A 17,553-nucleotide genomic window follows, 5' to 3' on the forward strand; every position below is an offset into this window, starting at 1 on the left:
AGATTGTTTGATAATCTCAGAACAAGGATTTCCAGAAAAATTATCTGTCACTAACACATACAGTAATGCAATCCAGGAAATAGGTGACGCTTGGATAGAAAGACGGAAATAAAAAGCGACGTAAGCACAGCGCAGAGCCAGAAGAGGTAACAAGACTCAAGTGTAGACAGACACAACAGTGAGCAAATTAATGACTGAAAGAGCAGCAGGAGTGCTAATTGTTCATGATGTGGATTTGTTTAATCCCATCGACCACTACAAACCTGTGAGTAAAGAAGTTAAAGGAAAAAAAAACGTTCAGCCCTACATGTTGTCTCCTTTATTTAAGTTAAGGCACTTGTGCGATCTGTAATCTGAAGTGATAACACTGTCCTAGAAATCTCTTAAATGGCCCAGCCTTGAGTGCAATTGCTACTGGTGTGAACCAGGTTCTTCACCCAGTAGATATCCTCTTGCAAGCAGATGTTTTCTTAATATGAAGTCATTTTAGCAAATACTTAATATATTAGCACTTAGGTGTTATTTACCCACTAATACACGTACATTCTGGATTTTATTTTCCATCTAATACAATAATTCTAAATCTCTTAGTCAAAAGGCAGGATATCACACCCCCCCCCCAAAAAAAAAAAACCAAAACACTTTTAATACATATAAAAATCAGTAGAAAGCATTACTCGGTCAAAATTAAAGGGACCAAATGGATAGAATACAGTAGGCTGGCCTTGGAACTAAAATAAAATCAAAGTTATATCTTAAGGGGAAAAAAAAAAAACCAACAACAAAAATCCAGAAAATTATTTTCACTTTGTGTAATTTTTCTCACTTTCCTAAAGCATCTCCACTAAGTTTATTTATTTATTTTTTCAGATCATGTACCGATAATTTGAGTAGTAATTATATACAAACACAGTAATAAAAAATAGTAAATAAAAGCTTTGGGCAGCATGCTAATGGTTCTTCAGGTAACATTCGTTTTTCTACATTTAACTATACTTTTAGATTTCCATTATCTTTTACCCAGTAGCATTAATTCCTAAGTGTAGCATTTGGAACTGTATGAGGAATAATTATCGAAAAATAGGCATAGAACACTTAAAAAACAGAAATAAAAAATGAGCAAAGCATTAATGTTTTTTTTTTGGTTTGGTTTTTTTTTTTTTCCATGAACTGCAGCATATGGCAGCAGCAGCAGGATGTATTTTCTTTGTATACTGAGAAGGTTATAAGTATTTTTTGACAGTTTATAAAGGGGCAGTCTTGGCTGTATACAAGAATCAATAACAACCATGTAGAGCCTACAGCAGTGCAAACTAACAGGCTGTAGGAGACATTAACACTAGCTAAAAGAAATAACTGTATTTTCAATGAACTTGTTCCTCTTGGATAATCAATTTTTTACACTTCTTACCAGCTGTTCCCACATAGCTCAGGTAGCAGACTGGAAGCAGCTGTCATACAGAATCCATATATTACATGCACATTATGAGGTTTTAATCTGTCATAGATGTTTTACGTTTGTTAATTTTGATCAATCATATCAACTTGAGAGCAAAATGAAAACAAATCCACTGCTTCTGTTTACACAAAATGTAATTTAAACAAATGCAATAATCTGGCTTGATTCATTCTAGAATGGCAAATAAATAAATACTGTGAATTTACTAATGTCCTATACTTAAAATCTCTTTATTTCAGAAATAAGATTTCATCATTAAAACTAGTTTACACCACTATCCAAATTCAAGAGGTTTATCACAATCATTGTTTCTGAAATATTGAGTTATAAAGGTGCCATAGTAATTGCTATGGAATAAATAGCAATTAAGATTGTTCACACAAATAAGCTCAAACTGTTTGCAGTGAATAATTATGCTAATAGTGTTTTTCTACATCATTTGTGCATCCTTCACAACAATTTACAAGAAAATGTGAAATGTAAATTTGATGCACGACTACAAAAGCTCTGAAAATATATTTAGTTGTTACAATTTTTCCCACTAATTCAAAAAAGCACACAACTACATGATTCTTTAATGTTTTTACATTTAAATTTAAAGAAATCGTGCTACGATAAAATTGGAGCAGATATTTTCTTTCATGTTTATAAGAAATCATCCTAAATCCATGCGATAGGCATGGCTGTTGTTTAAATCTCTTAATGCCATAACTCAAACTTTCATAATTTGGAAGAAGCTGAACTTACTGCTATGTAATAAACTTTGGCTTTTTCCACCAACTTCCAGTTCTTCTCCAAATCAAGATGCTTTTCCTTCTTGTAGCAATTAGCAGCGGCAAGGTTGGCTACAAGTGATCTAGAAGAGATTAAAAGCCAGGCATTAGATCCTCTTTAACCTAATACTCCTGCAAATTTCTCAAAGATCATCCAAGATCCTTACAGGAACATAAGATAGAACAAAATAGAAACACCATAAAATGGATATACTTTGTTGTTTCATAATAATTCCTTTCAATAATATTTAAAATACAATTTGATTAAATAATATATTTTCAATCCATGTACATAGTTTACATAACACTATTATATATTTTTATACGTTTATGATATACACATACACATACATACACACACACTTTCATTTCTTTACTTTTCATTTGTTTTTCCATTTCATGATGAAGTCCCTCTGCACAGTTTAGCATCTGCAGGTTTCCGCTAAATTTTTTCCTGGTACCTCTTAACATGCAAATTAGAGTAGCTAATTTCCTTTATGTTCTACAAACTGTTTTCTGTCATGAGAATTAACCAGGGTCTAAATATGTATACGTCTTGCCATTATCATTTTTCAATGAACAGTTATATTATTTTAAAAACTGACTTGAAATTTTTCCTTGGAGTTACGTATTCCTCCAGCAAATGAGTAAATTTCTACTTGAAAAGGAGTCAGGGCTTTAGATGCTCAGTTGTAAAAATCAACAAAACAAAACACAACAGCAAAAAAAAACAACCCAAAGGTAATAAACAAAAAAACCACCTTTGGTTTAGAACATTACTAAAAGCTCATTTGTGCTTCATTCTTTATGAATATTATAACATAAGACAGAGGTGATATGTATCATCTGTTATGATGTTATCAGATGTTATAGAGAAACTTCTAAATGCAGGCCATAATAAGACAGTTGTTTACTACTAGCTTTCAACTCTAGCGAAATTATCCCATGATATTTTATTGTGAGAAAGTTTCTAGACTTAACAGTGATAGAATGCACCTTTAAAATTAACACATTGCTGCAGTGATATTTAAGCACAAGAGCCCAATAACGCGCAGTTACAGATGCACACGTATTGACAAATGTCCACTTCCCCAGCATGTGTACACCTGATGCTGTTCGTATCACCCTTTACCTCACAAACACTACTGTAAGGCAGAGACAACAGGGCAGTGTGGAATGATGCAGGCTGCTGCTACCAGAGTTTGTTACCACCTCCAGACTGAGTGCCGTGCACAGGTGTTAGGAGCCAAGTAAATGAGGAACTCTTGAAAACGTATTCCACCTCCAAACAAAACAGCATTTATCCACTAATGCCATTTCTTTTTGATCCTACTCAATAAAAAGCACGCGTCACTGGCAGTTCCTGTGAACTGAACAGATAAGGTATGCCAAAAGTAAAACAAGGAACCAGACTAACATTCTGTATATATGAAAATAAAAGAGAAGTTTTATTCTTGATGTTATCATTTCAATGACAAGAAATCTACAGAATTCACAGGAGAAAATCAAGCAAGTTCCAGGAAGACATGTATAATTCTCGTAATACTTTGAAAATTAAATTTATAAAGCAAATTAAGCCTTCCAGCTTAATAAATATCCATTAAGGCCCTAGCCAGAAAAATTCTGCCTCGGTGTTACATTCCACAAACCTTATCAAAGACCTTATGTTTGCTTCCACTTACCACAGATTCCTGAAGCTGTAAGCCTAGCCCTCAGCTGCTACAGCTAACAGTAAAGATGCCCTGCATGTGAGGCATAATAGAAGGTTGCATCACTGAAGAAGCTTCAAGCTTTTCCAAATTAAAACTAAGACTAACAGCACTAGGTTCAACATAAGGAACACAAAGAAGGTAGATGTTTTTCCATTAAATATGGTAATTGGAGACAGTTGGAGAACTTCAAGTGTGCAGCTTAGTGGAGACTTCATCTACGTGCTACTTACGAACAGAACATACTAACTAAAGCTGCAGATTATGACAGAGCATAGGTATTACTTTAGAGTTTAATCATGTGTTACAATTGGCTTGACAAGCTCTGAAAAAAAAAACAAACAACAAAGCACTTGAGTATTGCTACGCAAGAGAATTTACAGTTATAATCATGAATTAGCTCAGAACTCTTCTGCAAAATACTTGACAAACTTAGCAGAAAAAAAAAATTCATATCAGGTCATCTGAAACAGAAACACACACAGCCACTTACTGGAAAATCCATGAGTGCTATTTATTAGTTCCGAGATCTCAGAGAGACAAGAAAGCTGAATTACCTGAAGAAGGAAGTTAGCATATGCCCCATGAGGATGAGATTAACCAATAAATAGAGCTATCTACTGCAGTCAGTTAAAGAGATTCTTACAAATTGAGAAAAATGGTGAAAACCCAGTATGATCAGAGGGGAAAAAAAAGGCTAAGAATAAACTTTTTCTCATTAACAGAAGGGAGACTGTACAATAAAGACTCTTGTGGCATCTATCAGCTACTATTTTCCTATTCCCTACAGGGGAAATAAGTCTCTCATTTTCCCTGTACACTCTCAAGTGTGCTCTAAAACAGTGACTGAGATAAAGAAGAACCAGAGATTAGATTTCTGGTATTTGTGGAAAGATTTGAGATTGAGAGAAAAGTGTTTTATGTTAGCAAAGCAAAAACGCTGCTTAGTAAGTTAAAGAATTGCTTGCAGACATATTTATGAATAAATTTACCTAAACTTTGAAATTCCATTGAGATACGTGGCAAAATATATACATATTTTTCCTGAGTTCGTGATGTACACCCTCTTGACAATCTTTACTTCACTTTCCCAATCAAGTCATCAAGGAAGTGACGACTGCTGCAATGATGCATGCTTAGACACTATGTGACCACACAGAAAATCACAGAGCACAAGCATCTTTTACTGCTTGTCTTCCCTTTGAAGAACTAAGTATGGAAGGTGAAGGGGAAACACTGTAGATATAATTATTGCCAAAAATCCAGATAAATGAATGAACTTCCTTTTTCCACTGGTATGAACATTGTTTCCAGAGAGTATGACATTAGATATGACATTAAATTGTGAGGGACAGGTTGATAAGCTGGAGAACAGGGAAGTCTGCCACTCAGTTGATCTCTAGAGGCCTAGAGAAATGGGCTGGCAAAAAAAACTTGAGGGCAAATGCAGTCAAGAAATGGGATGGAGTAACTCCACATAACAGTATATAGTCATTGACATGTTACAATGCCTTTGCAGTAAAGGACCTGGATATCTGGTGGACAACACTTGGGATATGAAACAGCGGCAGAAGCTTTAAAAATTGAAGAAAAATTGGTGGCTGTATATATTATCTCCCACTTCTCTGCTGTAATATAACTGTAGAGATATATTCTTGTAAGGTATATTAGCATCATCCAACCCCAAACTGCATGCCAGGCAGCCCAGTATTGCTTCAAACCAGTGCTAATACTTTATAGAAACACAGAATCGTAGAATTGCTCAGGTTGGAACAGACCTTCAGGAGGTCCAACCACAACCTAACCGTACTACTGTAACTCTAACAACCCTCCACTAAATCATATCCCTGAGCACCACATCTGGTTTGTCATTCAAATCCAAATATTTCTAACAAGTTATGCTCCATACATTTGTATCTTAGGAAAACATTAATGGCCCCTGACCTGTTATCACTAGTGATGCAGGCAGCACAGGTTCCTGTTGGCTCTTCACTCTGCTCATAGTAATGGGCATCCACATGAGCTTCCTCAGCCTTCTTCTTTAATATTTCTCCAAATTTGTCTTTGCCAATGCACCCAAAGAAAGTTGCAGCTTTGTATGGGTTCTGAATCATCCACTGCAGATTGACAGAAAAAAAATACAGATAGTTAACAAGCGTGATATATCATTATTTGCTACTTTTTTCCTCTCCACTCACCTTATGTAATTCTGTGCCTAACAGAGCACTGTGACACATACCAATCCTACAGAACACTTCTGTGCCAGAAGTAAAAACACATGAAGTATACTGACAGAGGAAAGACCAGCAACAAGTGAAGAATTGAGCCTTACAGATTCTGCTGAGTGTTTAATAGCTAATAGAAAGGTTACGGAAATGGATGAAGTTCATTATAAAAAAAATTTGAAATACCTTGTAAAAACATAGCAAAAAGTTCTTTTGGTCCAAAGATACGCCCCACACTTATATTTAACCAACTAGTCTTTTAACAAGAAATATTGAAGGGAAGAAAAATAAAATTTTGAGGTAAGAAAAACAATATTTGAGAAACCTAAAAAACCCACAATTTGCAACATTCACAATAGGTATACAAAAAATAAACAGTGCCAGATGTAACCATGATTCTACCATTTAATTATACACACAAAAGGAAATGTTTCCCACTCACGTTATTGAGCCACACATGAAATTATTTATCCCGTATTTTAATAAGAGCAGTACTGTCACTTGAATTGTCAAGAGCATAGCATGTATATATGTTGCTAAGGTGCTTTACTATTTTATCGAGTTTCTCTTTTATTAACACAAAATATCTTTCAACTGTTAAGTTTGCTACTAAATTAAAAGATAACATTTAGCAGCAACGAAAAAAAAATCAAGTGTGAACTAAAAGAAGAAACAATCACAGGCTCTACCCTGCTAGAGATGAGTCAACCAACTGAAGCCATTATAATCCACTCTAATTATAGTCAGAAAGCTTATCCACTCAATCTATAGTATGAATTAAAGGCTACATCAATTTACTGCTACACTAAAGCCCTACTTGTAATTGTTTCCTAATCAAGATTTAAATAAATGATTATGTCTCTATTACAAATCAGCACTAGTGGTAGCTGTGGGCTGTAGAAAGGTCAAGCAACTGAGTTACAAATACATGCTTAGTCACATCTTTATTACTTTCAGCTTCGAAGGAAAAAAAGAAATTCTTTAGTCATGCAAAAGTCTCAATTAATAAGGCAACTTGACAAATGTTGCAGAGCCTCCTTCCTGCAACCATTTAATATATTTCAGCTTTAAGATAAAAGAATTCTGTTGCCAAATGGTGGCTTCATTCCATCTCTCATTCACGAAATGCACAGCACATCTATCTGTACCACTCTTGATTAATACATATTAAGCAAACCCCTAACAAGGGAATTAGCTACAATATACTATTATTTTAAATGCATTATACAAATAGGCACACTATTCATTTAATGTCTTAGTATGAGTAATATTTTACATTTGGAGTTATGGTTAAGTAGGACAGATTATTCAGCAAGACTAAAAATATCGTGACATACCATAAGGAAAAATGGAATTCCCATATTGATAAGTAGTTGAAGCCTTGTGTCCCATTTTGAAAAGCATGCTTTACCCTCACTAATAACAAGAGTTAACAAAGGTCACTACAAACAGCATTTGTGAAAGCATCGGCTTTCCACAAACCCCAGTATTTATTCCAAAAAAGATTTCAAACTACACCTTAGGCTTATAACATCTTACCAAATGACATAACTTTTCCATATTTTATATATAAAGTCTGACAACATTTGGAGCAGTAGCAAGTAATATTTCACATACATCTTCGCAAAAAAAAAAAAAAAAAATCCTGTTAAAATATCACAGTTTTGGCTACTGGCAGCAGCTCAATTTGAATTCAGATGTGATGCATGCAATATATGTAATTGCCACAATCCTTAATTTAAACTCAAGTAAAGTTACCCCTGAGAATCAGAGTTGTGATATGGGTTTTCTTGAGATGTACCTCTGCACACTGTGCAGACTGCAGTGGTTGTGTATGATTATTTGAAATACAGGGATTATCTGGTGGGGACATAATCCCACCATATAGATACTCCTTCCATTTGAACATCTGAGCTAAGTTAAGCAACACTGAGGAAGATGGAAAAGCACTTCAGCAGCATTTCTGGAAAGACTCTCTTCACAGATCTCCAGCTACAACTTTTCTCCTTTTACCTCAGTTAAAATTTTACATATTAACAAAGACAAAATATGGACATGATACTACAAACTACAAAACTGAAATACAGGAATATATCTGTGGCATTCTGCTAGTTGTGCCTAATGGGATAAGCCACAGAGAACACTTTTCATGTGTAAAAAAAGCACAAGACAAAATAACATCTTCCAGGCAGACTCTGGAGTATTTTCTTTTGCATCTGACATGGGACTGCAGTCTAATTTTAAATATACTGATATGGAAAAAGCAGACTTCCGTGGACTTCTTCACACATCAGTATAATTATTCTTATTGCTCATAACATTTTGGCTAAACACTGTAAATGGGAGCAGGGGCTTAGTCATCAGAAGACAATTACCACCATGAAACAATCATGCAGTATTACATCCAACATCAAACGAAGGCCAGTATCAAACTGCACACATTGCCAGGTATATGGTTATATAATCTGCAAATTCAATTTAGAGATTTATGTGGATAGAAGATTTAATTGAATGAAAAGACTCAAGACAGAAATGGAAAATGACCCAGCTCAGCAGGCACTAGCATAATGAGTTAATTATCAAGGGCTTGGCTAGGCAGCGAGGCAGCTATTAACTTACTGTATTGACAGTCTGGTCAAGAGAGGTTGGCACCTAGCCACACCAAGAATCTTCACCATTACTCATGGGAATTTGAGGCCATTTCAGGCCCAAAGATGGAAGTGTCAAATATAGGAGCTCATCATGAAGGAGCAAGACAGCCTTAGGTCACAAGCAAGCTCAAAATCTAGAGTGGTTTATGAAATCCAGTGTCTTTCTACTTTCTGAAGTTTTCTTCTGTCAGTGCAGCTTGGACATCAGGTATACACAAGGGCAAGCCTTGACCCTGTCACTTCAGATAAGCATCTGTGACAGAGGAAGGAGTAGGGGAATTTAAACACCTTTCAGATGTTCTCTTGAGTTAAAAGGTCACATTTCCCTTATATTTTGTCATATGCTTTCTGGTAAAAAGCAAATACTAACTTTTTTAAAACCACTTTTTCTCGACTCCTAAGACATAATTCTGTCTTAAAATTAAGCTGATCTCATTGCCTCAAATTACCCATGCCTACCAGCACCTTATTCCTTATGTTCAAAAACTGAAGCCAACACTGAAGGCCAGCATGGCTACTCAAGGACTCACTGGACAATGACAGAATGCTTCTCTCCTTATTTCTGCGACACTGTCATGGGCTTACAGAAACAGGAGTATCTGTCTATTCAAGTGTCTTTTCATGATTAGAATTAACAAGTAAACTTGGCACGCTGAAGCTACCGGAGAAGTTTAAGAATCTTTGTGTTCTAGCAAGTGGGTGGCAATTGCGCAGAACAGCAACATCTTTTCTTGCAAGATGTGAAGATGCTAAGAAATCTTGGTAATAAACAAAACTTATGAAGACTGAACCGTGCCTTTGTAGAGCAGTTTGGAGCTAACTGTGTCCCACTCTCTTACATCCTCAGACTCAAAGATGTGGTACTCCTACTTCCCACTTCTCTTGATTAGAAAATAGCTCAGGAAACAACACTTCCTGAGTTCCAGAAGCACTTCTACAAGCACTAGGAATAACTTGACTTGATCAGCTGCTATTCAGTGTTGCCTTTGGAGAACAACATTCAACATGAGCTCAACAGATTACCTGAATTGGTGTCTTATACCCACAGACTCAAAAAAATGCACCTTTACAGTACTTGGGAAACATCAGTGGCCATAAAGAATTAAAAAAATAATAATAACAAAAAGAAGAAATTAGAAGAAAAAGGGAGAAAACTGAATTCTTTGATTTTTATTTCCCAAGTATTCTATTTAGCTTGAGAACACCACCTGGCACATGATTCAGTATTTCATATCACAACAAGATCTGAATTCAAAGCTGTTCTCTACTGCCACTTGAAAGTTCACTAGAAAGGAGGACCCATACTTGAAAGGCAAAAGCAGTAAAACTAAATACTCTACCTAATTTATGTCACAATCTCCAGTCACAAAGAGACTTCCCGTGCAGAAGGCAAGTTTGCTGCTGCTAGGTTTCAATATACAATCTGCTACATCTTAAATAGAAACATCACACTGAAGAAGCTTAAGACAGCTTTATAACCTTCTGACTAAAACAAAGACCCTTCAAAAAATGATTTAATATTATTCTGCCTTCATGCTTTGCTGTAGATGCCACTGACAACTGGACAACATTGATAACAGTAAGGAGAAAGCTGACAAAGCCATTTCCTATCACTCCCATGTTGCCCTCCCTCTCAACTCCTTAGCTCCTTTTTAAAGCTGCAGCCACCAGTGCATTTCCACATCCGTCAGTCATCTTAAACTATCAGTGACAAAGCATACAAAGCTGTGCTTAGACTGACATACCTTCAGTATGTATACAGGAACTTTCAGCTGCAAATTCGAAGCCTAAATACCTAGGAACTGACAACGCAACAGGAAGTATTACATTCCTCACAGTGAAGGATCTTCAAAACTCATTAACACTACTGAAATACAGACATCTGAAGTGTGTTATTTGAAGCTGGACACTTCTTTGCATGATCTGTCAAATCTCATCTTGGTTTAAATTGCATAATAGCTATGACTTAATGTGCCACTTAAAATCTAAACTAAGCAATGCTAGCAAGATTGTAAGAAGCATTATTTTTAATAAACAGAAATGGCTTGTTTCCATACAGCAGTATCTGGAGTATCTGTTTTCCTAAAGTTAAGACAAAGTCCATACACCTTTCACCAGTTTGTACTCCTGGAACATTTCCCACCATCGGCTAGCTGCATAGTTCCTTAAAAAACTTTTAGGAATATTCAAATAGTAAAAGAAAATAAATGACATCTCAGTTTAGAAAACCACATGAAGCAAGAAAAACTGAGAACAAAAAAACCACTACATAGATCTTAAAAAATGGGAAAATCTACCAATATGCAAAACAATCCTAAAAAAGACATCAAGGTCACTGTTCCAAGCGAGTGAGCTCACATTTCTTGTCAGTGATGTGACAGATCTCATGCACAACTGCGAAGCAATACTCGGTTACCATTACACACGCTGTATCATTTCAAATCCCTGCTGTGGTGGGCTAACCCTGGCCACCAGCTATACCTTCACCCAGTCACTCACTCACTGCTCCCCGGAGGGAAAAAGGAGATAATTATTAAGGACAACAGTAAGAAAAATACATGGGTCAAGATAAATACAATTTAACAGGAAAAAAAAAAAAGATTATCTTTTCATTCCAACATCTTTGGAATCTTTTTTTCTTTTCTTTGATGATAAACATTTAAAGACTGCAACGGCTATTATCACATAATGGCTATATAAGAAAAAAAAATGGAAAAGGAAAAAATACAGCTTATCTTTATGAAAGCAGACTTGCAAAAAAGAGCCCCATGTCCTGTACAGTAATTTCTTCACGATTAGCTGAAGCTGCCAAACCTTGCATGAGGAAATGATATTGTTAAAATGCATGACAACACCCTCAAGCAACTTCCAGTCAAATGAGATAAAAGTGATAATATTTTGTAAAGGAAAGACTAGCTAAATCCTTGCACTGAGACCAATTCCTGTATCTTATCAGGATTTGGTTCAACATTTACTATCCAAATCCCTGCGCAGCAATATAAGTTAGTCTTAGTGTTGTGCCTCAAGCTGCATTTCGATGTAGCTTTTCAAATTAACATGTCTATCAAAAGGTTAATCATCCAGGAGGATTCACTTCTACATTTAAAAACACAAAGCTAACAAACTGCCTCTTAACCGTCTATCATACAAATAACGATCTTCACCTCTGCTGTTCCATTGTATTCCACTTCCTATTCTCCCCCTCTTGCCCTTCATCTACTTATCCACTGCTTTATTTTTAGTCTAGTTCCTAAGCTTCTTGCCATAAAAGAAAATACAACCACATTAAACAAGTTGAAGTCATATTTCAAAATTTCAGTGTGACTAGCCAAAGATAGCTCTTTTATTCCAACCCTTAAATATCAGCCAGCCTAGACTGCTATCTCTGATACTCTCTACTCTCACACCCTCTTATCCTGTGTTTCTGATGCTACAGTTCTGCCTCCAACACCTGAAGTGCTGCAGCCTCCCCTCTGAAGTTTGATATGCGTTATTTGAGATCAAAGGCAGAAAGGTTCCTGCAACATTTTGAAAAGCACATAACAGAGACTGCGGCTGGCCTCGAGTTCCTTCCCACTGCAAATCCCAGAACCTGGAGCATCACTCACCTCCTTGTTTGATCCCAGCGTGAGTGTGATCCCTTCTCAAAATCATGTAAGAGATGATATATCTGGTTGTGCCCATTCACTGCTTGCACATTTAAACGAAGGCTATCACAGTGGTAAGAATCCTAGGTTCAGTGGGTCTCTTCCATAGCTGTTTCAGTATATACAACTGCTTATTAGGACATATGCTAATATCACAAAGCTGTGTATGAGGTAAGCCCTCAAGGTAAGTACCTTCATCAGGAAAAAAGAATTCAAAGATACAAAATTCATCATTGATCACTGCAGGAAACGTGACAAAGTAACAACATAAGCTAGAAGAAGCCATTATTCTGTATGGCCAAAAGCTTTGGTGTGTTAATGAAACATACTATCATAAGAAACAAAATGCATGATCATTCTTGGGTACAATAAGACTGACTTACTGTGCAACTACATGCTGCTGCTCACTATGCCTCAGCCTACATTGCCTGTACTGAATTAGCACTCATGGAGACGCGTTTCAGAAATGCCTTAAGACTTTATACTCTTAACTGCATGTTTATTTAAATACTAATCTGTGAATGATATTGTTGCAAAATGACATTTTAGGAAGCTTCACATATAATTTTGCATATGTATAATCTTAAATCAAGTCTTCCTTTCTGAAATGCATGCACATGTCACTCTCACTTCCTTGCAAGATGATGAGCAGTCTCAGTGAATACACCCACACACTGAATCACAGCAAAAAAATCCACAAATGAAGAGACAACTTCCATTGTCTGGCAGCGTAGAGTTCATAAAACACAAACTGTAAACAGCTGCCTATCAGCTTCTATCGGCAATAGTATCAAAAACAGATGGCAAAGGTCAAGTCAAAGTTTATTGACAATGATGAACTCTGACAGTCTCTATTAAATTACTTCTTCCTTTAAGGTGTATGTGATCAAAGCAGCAGAGAGATTTTCACTCAGTCACATAACAAGCTATTTGTTGAGATTGAAACATCTGGTCAATATCTCCTAACACTGCAATTTCATGCACAGTTAGCAATAGGGTACATTTCTTCTCTTCTTTTTTCCAGGGTCTGTAGGGGTGGCACATGTGGCTGATCATTTCATTCAGAAAGGTTTCAATTCCAGGCATTACATACAATTGTCTCTATGCTTCATAGTATTTTAAGTCTACCTACCATCGTTTTCCATCATCATTGCTGTCTGCTCTGCTCTTCTGCCATAAAAGCCCACAAATATGACAAAGCACTTAAAGCGTAACAGCTTTTGACTACTGAAGTTAGAAAGTGTTTAAAGCAAGGGAGTTTTTCAAGTGGCAGGTCTTCATCTGTCTGTTGTCAAGAATTCCCAATACGTTCAACTATTTACCAAAGAGCTCGTAACGCACTGTAATGTTTGTAATCACAGCAAACCCTTCATTTATGAGGCATTCCTGAGCAATTAGATATCACCCTTTTTACTAATTTACTACTACATTTTACAAACATAGCACATAACATACATTATACTTCACATGAATGCACGGCAATTTTTAGAACTTGATGAATCACAATTCTATAGCTTAATGTGAAATAGCAAGAAAGACAACGTGTTGTCTATACCAAATGCTGAAAATGCTTCCTTTTACAATGATGTGTCTATGTTGCCACAGCAACAAGTAGCGGGTAGCGTGAAATGTACTTCTCCCTTCCATTTCTGAATCCCAATCTTTTTTGTCCAAAGAAATGGGAAAGGCTAATCATGAATGTGACTGCAGACATTTCAAAGGATTTTTACTTACTACTAAATACCTTCCATATTTTATTCACTTAATAGTTGGTTTACAGATCTCACTCTCACAATGGCCAATTCCAATGCTTAGAAGTTTACCCTAATAGTCACAAGAGGACACAGACACCCAAGCATACGGTCTAACAGGAGTGGGCAGGGAAGGGAGAAAGAGGATCAAATCCAGGCAAAAAAAAAAAAAAAAAAAAAAAAAAAGAGACATCCCTGAGATGTCATTAAGCATGCCTGCACTTTTCTGAAAAAAAGACTTTTGGCGAAGCTTCAGCAGTGCCTCATTGTTTTGAGGAAATGGGATATATAACCCAGATTAAAAACATAAATGAATCTGGGTTGTCCCCTAGAAATTGATGCGTCTCCAAGATATGAGCAATAAGGCTCACAGGTAACAGGTTCCTGTTTACAGATGGTAAACAAGCCTAAATAAGAGCCTGTCACACCATGCCACGACGGCAGACAATCAAGTCAGGAAGACAACTAATTGGCTGCCACTTGGAGCTAACTGCCCTGGTGGAGGAATTCTCAAAACAGCCAGAACCCGACTGCTTCCTTGATGTGAGTGCAAAAGAGGAAACGTTCCAGGAGCTGGATAATGGGATTAGAAATATAAATATAGAAATACAACAGAGCAAACTTTAAGAAAAGAAACCAAACAGAATCCAAACAAATTAAAAAAAACAAAAACAATCTGACACCCAGACAATCAGAGGGTACAAAATCAGCTTAAATTCTGTTTCAAATGTACAGCAGGGCTTATAGAAAGAGTTAAAAATACAATTAGAAAAAAATCTATTTCTCCTTTTCGGGGTTTTCCCTCACTAAACTAGGAGCCCTCTAAAATAAGAAAGACAAACCTGAGAAAGGTTATATGAGGTTTAGTATATCCACGAGGAATTACCTTTTCAGGACTGGCCTCTCCTACCCATACTGTCTCTGCACACTGCCCCATGCAGAAATGCTTCCCCTCTATGCTGGGTGCGGAATGCCCAGAGGCTATCGCCTGCAGCCACAAGGGCACAGCCCAGAGACCGTGGGTGAATCCAGGGGGTACCAGGCCGGCTGCCACCACATCCGATGCTCTTGCTTAACCATTTATGGGAGAGACGGCACACAGCAACCAGCATCATCCATTCATGTGCAAAAATGGTTTTCATTCTACTCTCTAATAACTGAGTAGTGACAATTCATCTTTCCTATTTCCAAAGCGTATAAATACTGCACTATAATCAGACTGGTTCACAAGAATTCCTTTCCTTGCTAGTTTCACCCACAACACCTTTAAATTTGCTGTGGAACACAAGCAATATCTTTGTCAAAAATCAGTTCTTAAGAAGGCTTCTGTTTGTCATAAACTGTAAAGATATTTTGTCCTGATTCCCAAGCTAACAAGGAAAACAGCAAAATGTAATTCATCAATGTAATTAACTTGTGATTATTTTTGAACTGATGTGCTTCTTTTTATAATTATTATACCTGTAAGCAACTGAAACAAAACTTTTTTTTTTTTTTTTATAAACAAAATGGACAACAGAAGTCACAAATAATTACACGCAGCTGAAAGCAGTGATTGGCAATACCTGAGTATCTTGGCACATAGCGCTAAGTTCAAGTAATTTTCACAGAACAGATAATTTAGTCGGCAACTCCCGCGTACTCCTGAAAAAGGACTGCAAATTGCTCTTCAATTTGTTTTTCCTGACTTCAGCTGCAACTAAGAGACTTGACACCTGCCACAATCAGCTCAGCATCAGCTCCCAGACCTCATCTGGCACAAGTGGAAGGTAAGGACATTTTACATTTACTAGAAGGCTGGTTTTCATACACAGGGGAATTGTCGTCTTCTGCTGGCTTCACAAATTGCATGACAGACCCAGTGAACTTAATATTGCCATTCACACAATGGGAAATACTTATTTCAAACTCTATATTCAAAATTAACAGAAAGATAAAATCAATACACGAAGCAAAAAGGAGGAGTATGCTTTGTTGGTAACTGTACAACCCTGATCCATTTAATATTCTTTGGAAGTTTATTTAAATCCATCAACATGAGTTGCATTTTGAACTTAAAGACTTCCTTTTCAGGTTTCCTCTGAGAAGCTGGAAAGCCAAACAGACTTGACTGTGATCTCAATTAATCCAATTTTGCAGTGATGTAAATTTACTCACTTCAATAGAGTTGTGCATGATTTATGTAGATGCAAATGAGATCAAATTCAGACCAAGTATGACCCTGTATATATTATCTTTTCATTTGGTAGAGCAATTTATTTTTAATTTTACCTAAAGGAGTATCTGCAAGCATGTGTATAGCCTCATTACTTCAATGTTAAAAATACCAACAAAAGAAAATCCAGCAACCCGGTGTAATCTACAATGCATGTATGGAGTGTTCTTATCTTATTAAACCAAAACAGAATAAAAACCATCCATGTCAAGGATTGGGTATCCTGTGCAATTCACTCCTAAGAAAAAATCTCTTGCAAAGTTTAAAAAAAAAATAAAATAGTGACACATCTGCATTAAAGCTTGACTAATGGTAAAATGCTAAATCTGGAATAATTTATCAAGTATAATATGGCATAGTGTTGTTCTGTTTTTTTTAAACTGTGAAGATAGAAAAAGAAGAATGTGTTGTATATTGAATTTCTGTAAGGATAACAAACCACAGTGCAATAGACAGATGATTCTGAGATGCCAATTCACAACTAGATTTTGAAAAGCAAGATGTAGAAAAGCTACAATTGAAGAAAGGCAGAAGGAGAAACAGCTTTTTGAAACATGCTGTAGAACCTTCATGTTACTACTAGTGTTGTAGTCTGTAACTGTTCAAAAAACAGTGGATGGAAGTCTCTCTTGTAGACAAAATTTGGTGTGACACATTCTTGGCATATACGTGCCATTGAGGATACCACAGGCTACTAAAAGAGACAAATCTTCAGCTGATTCAATAGAAATATAATAACTTTATTAATCCTTGAGTCTGATTCCCTCTTCCCTTTCTTCCCCCAGCCCAATTCCACTTTCACCTCTGTGGGCCATTCCAGGCACGCAGAATTATTAACTATTTATAATAAAACTATCATAAAGCACTTCCATCTGAGAATATATAATAGTCCATTATTTCTTTAAAGAAATATTTTTATGTATCCTTTATAGAAGCCAACACAAAAAAAAAGGTAAAACAGTCTATAAATTTATTTGCACAACACAAAATCCATCATATTAAAAAGCACAAATATATACATGTTTCTAACATAATATCTAAGGAAAACTCTACTGAAGAGTTTGCAAACTAAAAAATGCAACTATGAACTCTTGGGATACCTTCCTTGTCAGAAAGATAGAAT

The 17,553-nt window shown here is 36.2% G+C and overlaps 1 protein-coding gene across 1 annotated transcript in view; it reads right to left on the reverse strand.

Moving 5' to 3' along the window:
* Positions 1 to 17,553, reverse strand: part of ADK (adenosine kinase) — a gene marked incomplete at both ends in the record, with an annotated part of 266,202 nt that overhangs the window by 139,919 nt on the left and 108,730 nt on the right. The window contains 2 exons of the mRNA XM_079535314.1: positions 2,207 to 2,315; positions 5,886 to 6,058. Of these exons, the coding sequence (XP_079391440.1) occupies positions 2,207 to 2,315; positions 5,886 to 6,058 (282 nt within the window). The remainder of the gene's footprint in view (positions 1 to 2,206; positions 2,316 to 5,885; positions 6,059 to 17,553) is intronic.

This window comes from Tetrao urogallus, assembly GCF_951394365.1.
Source record: "Tetrao urogallus genome assembly, chromosome: 5".
NCBI lineage: Eukaryota > Metazoa > Chordata > Aves > Galliformes > Phasianidae > Tetrao > Tetrao urogallus.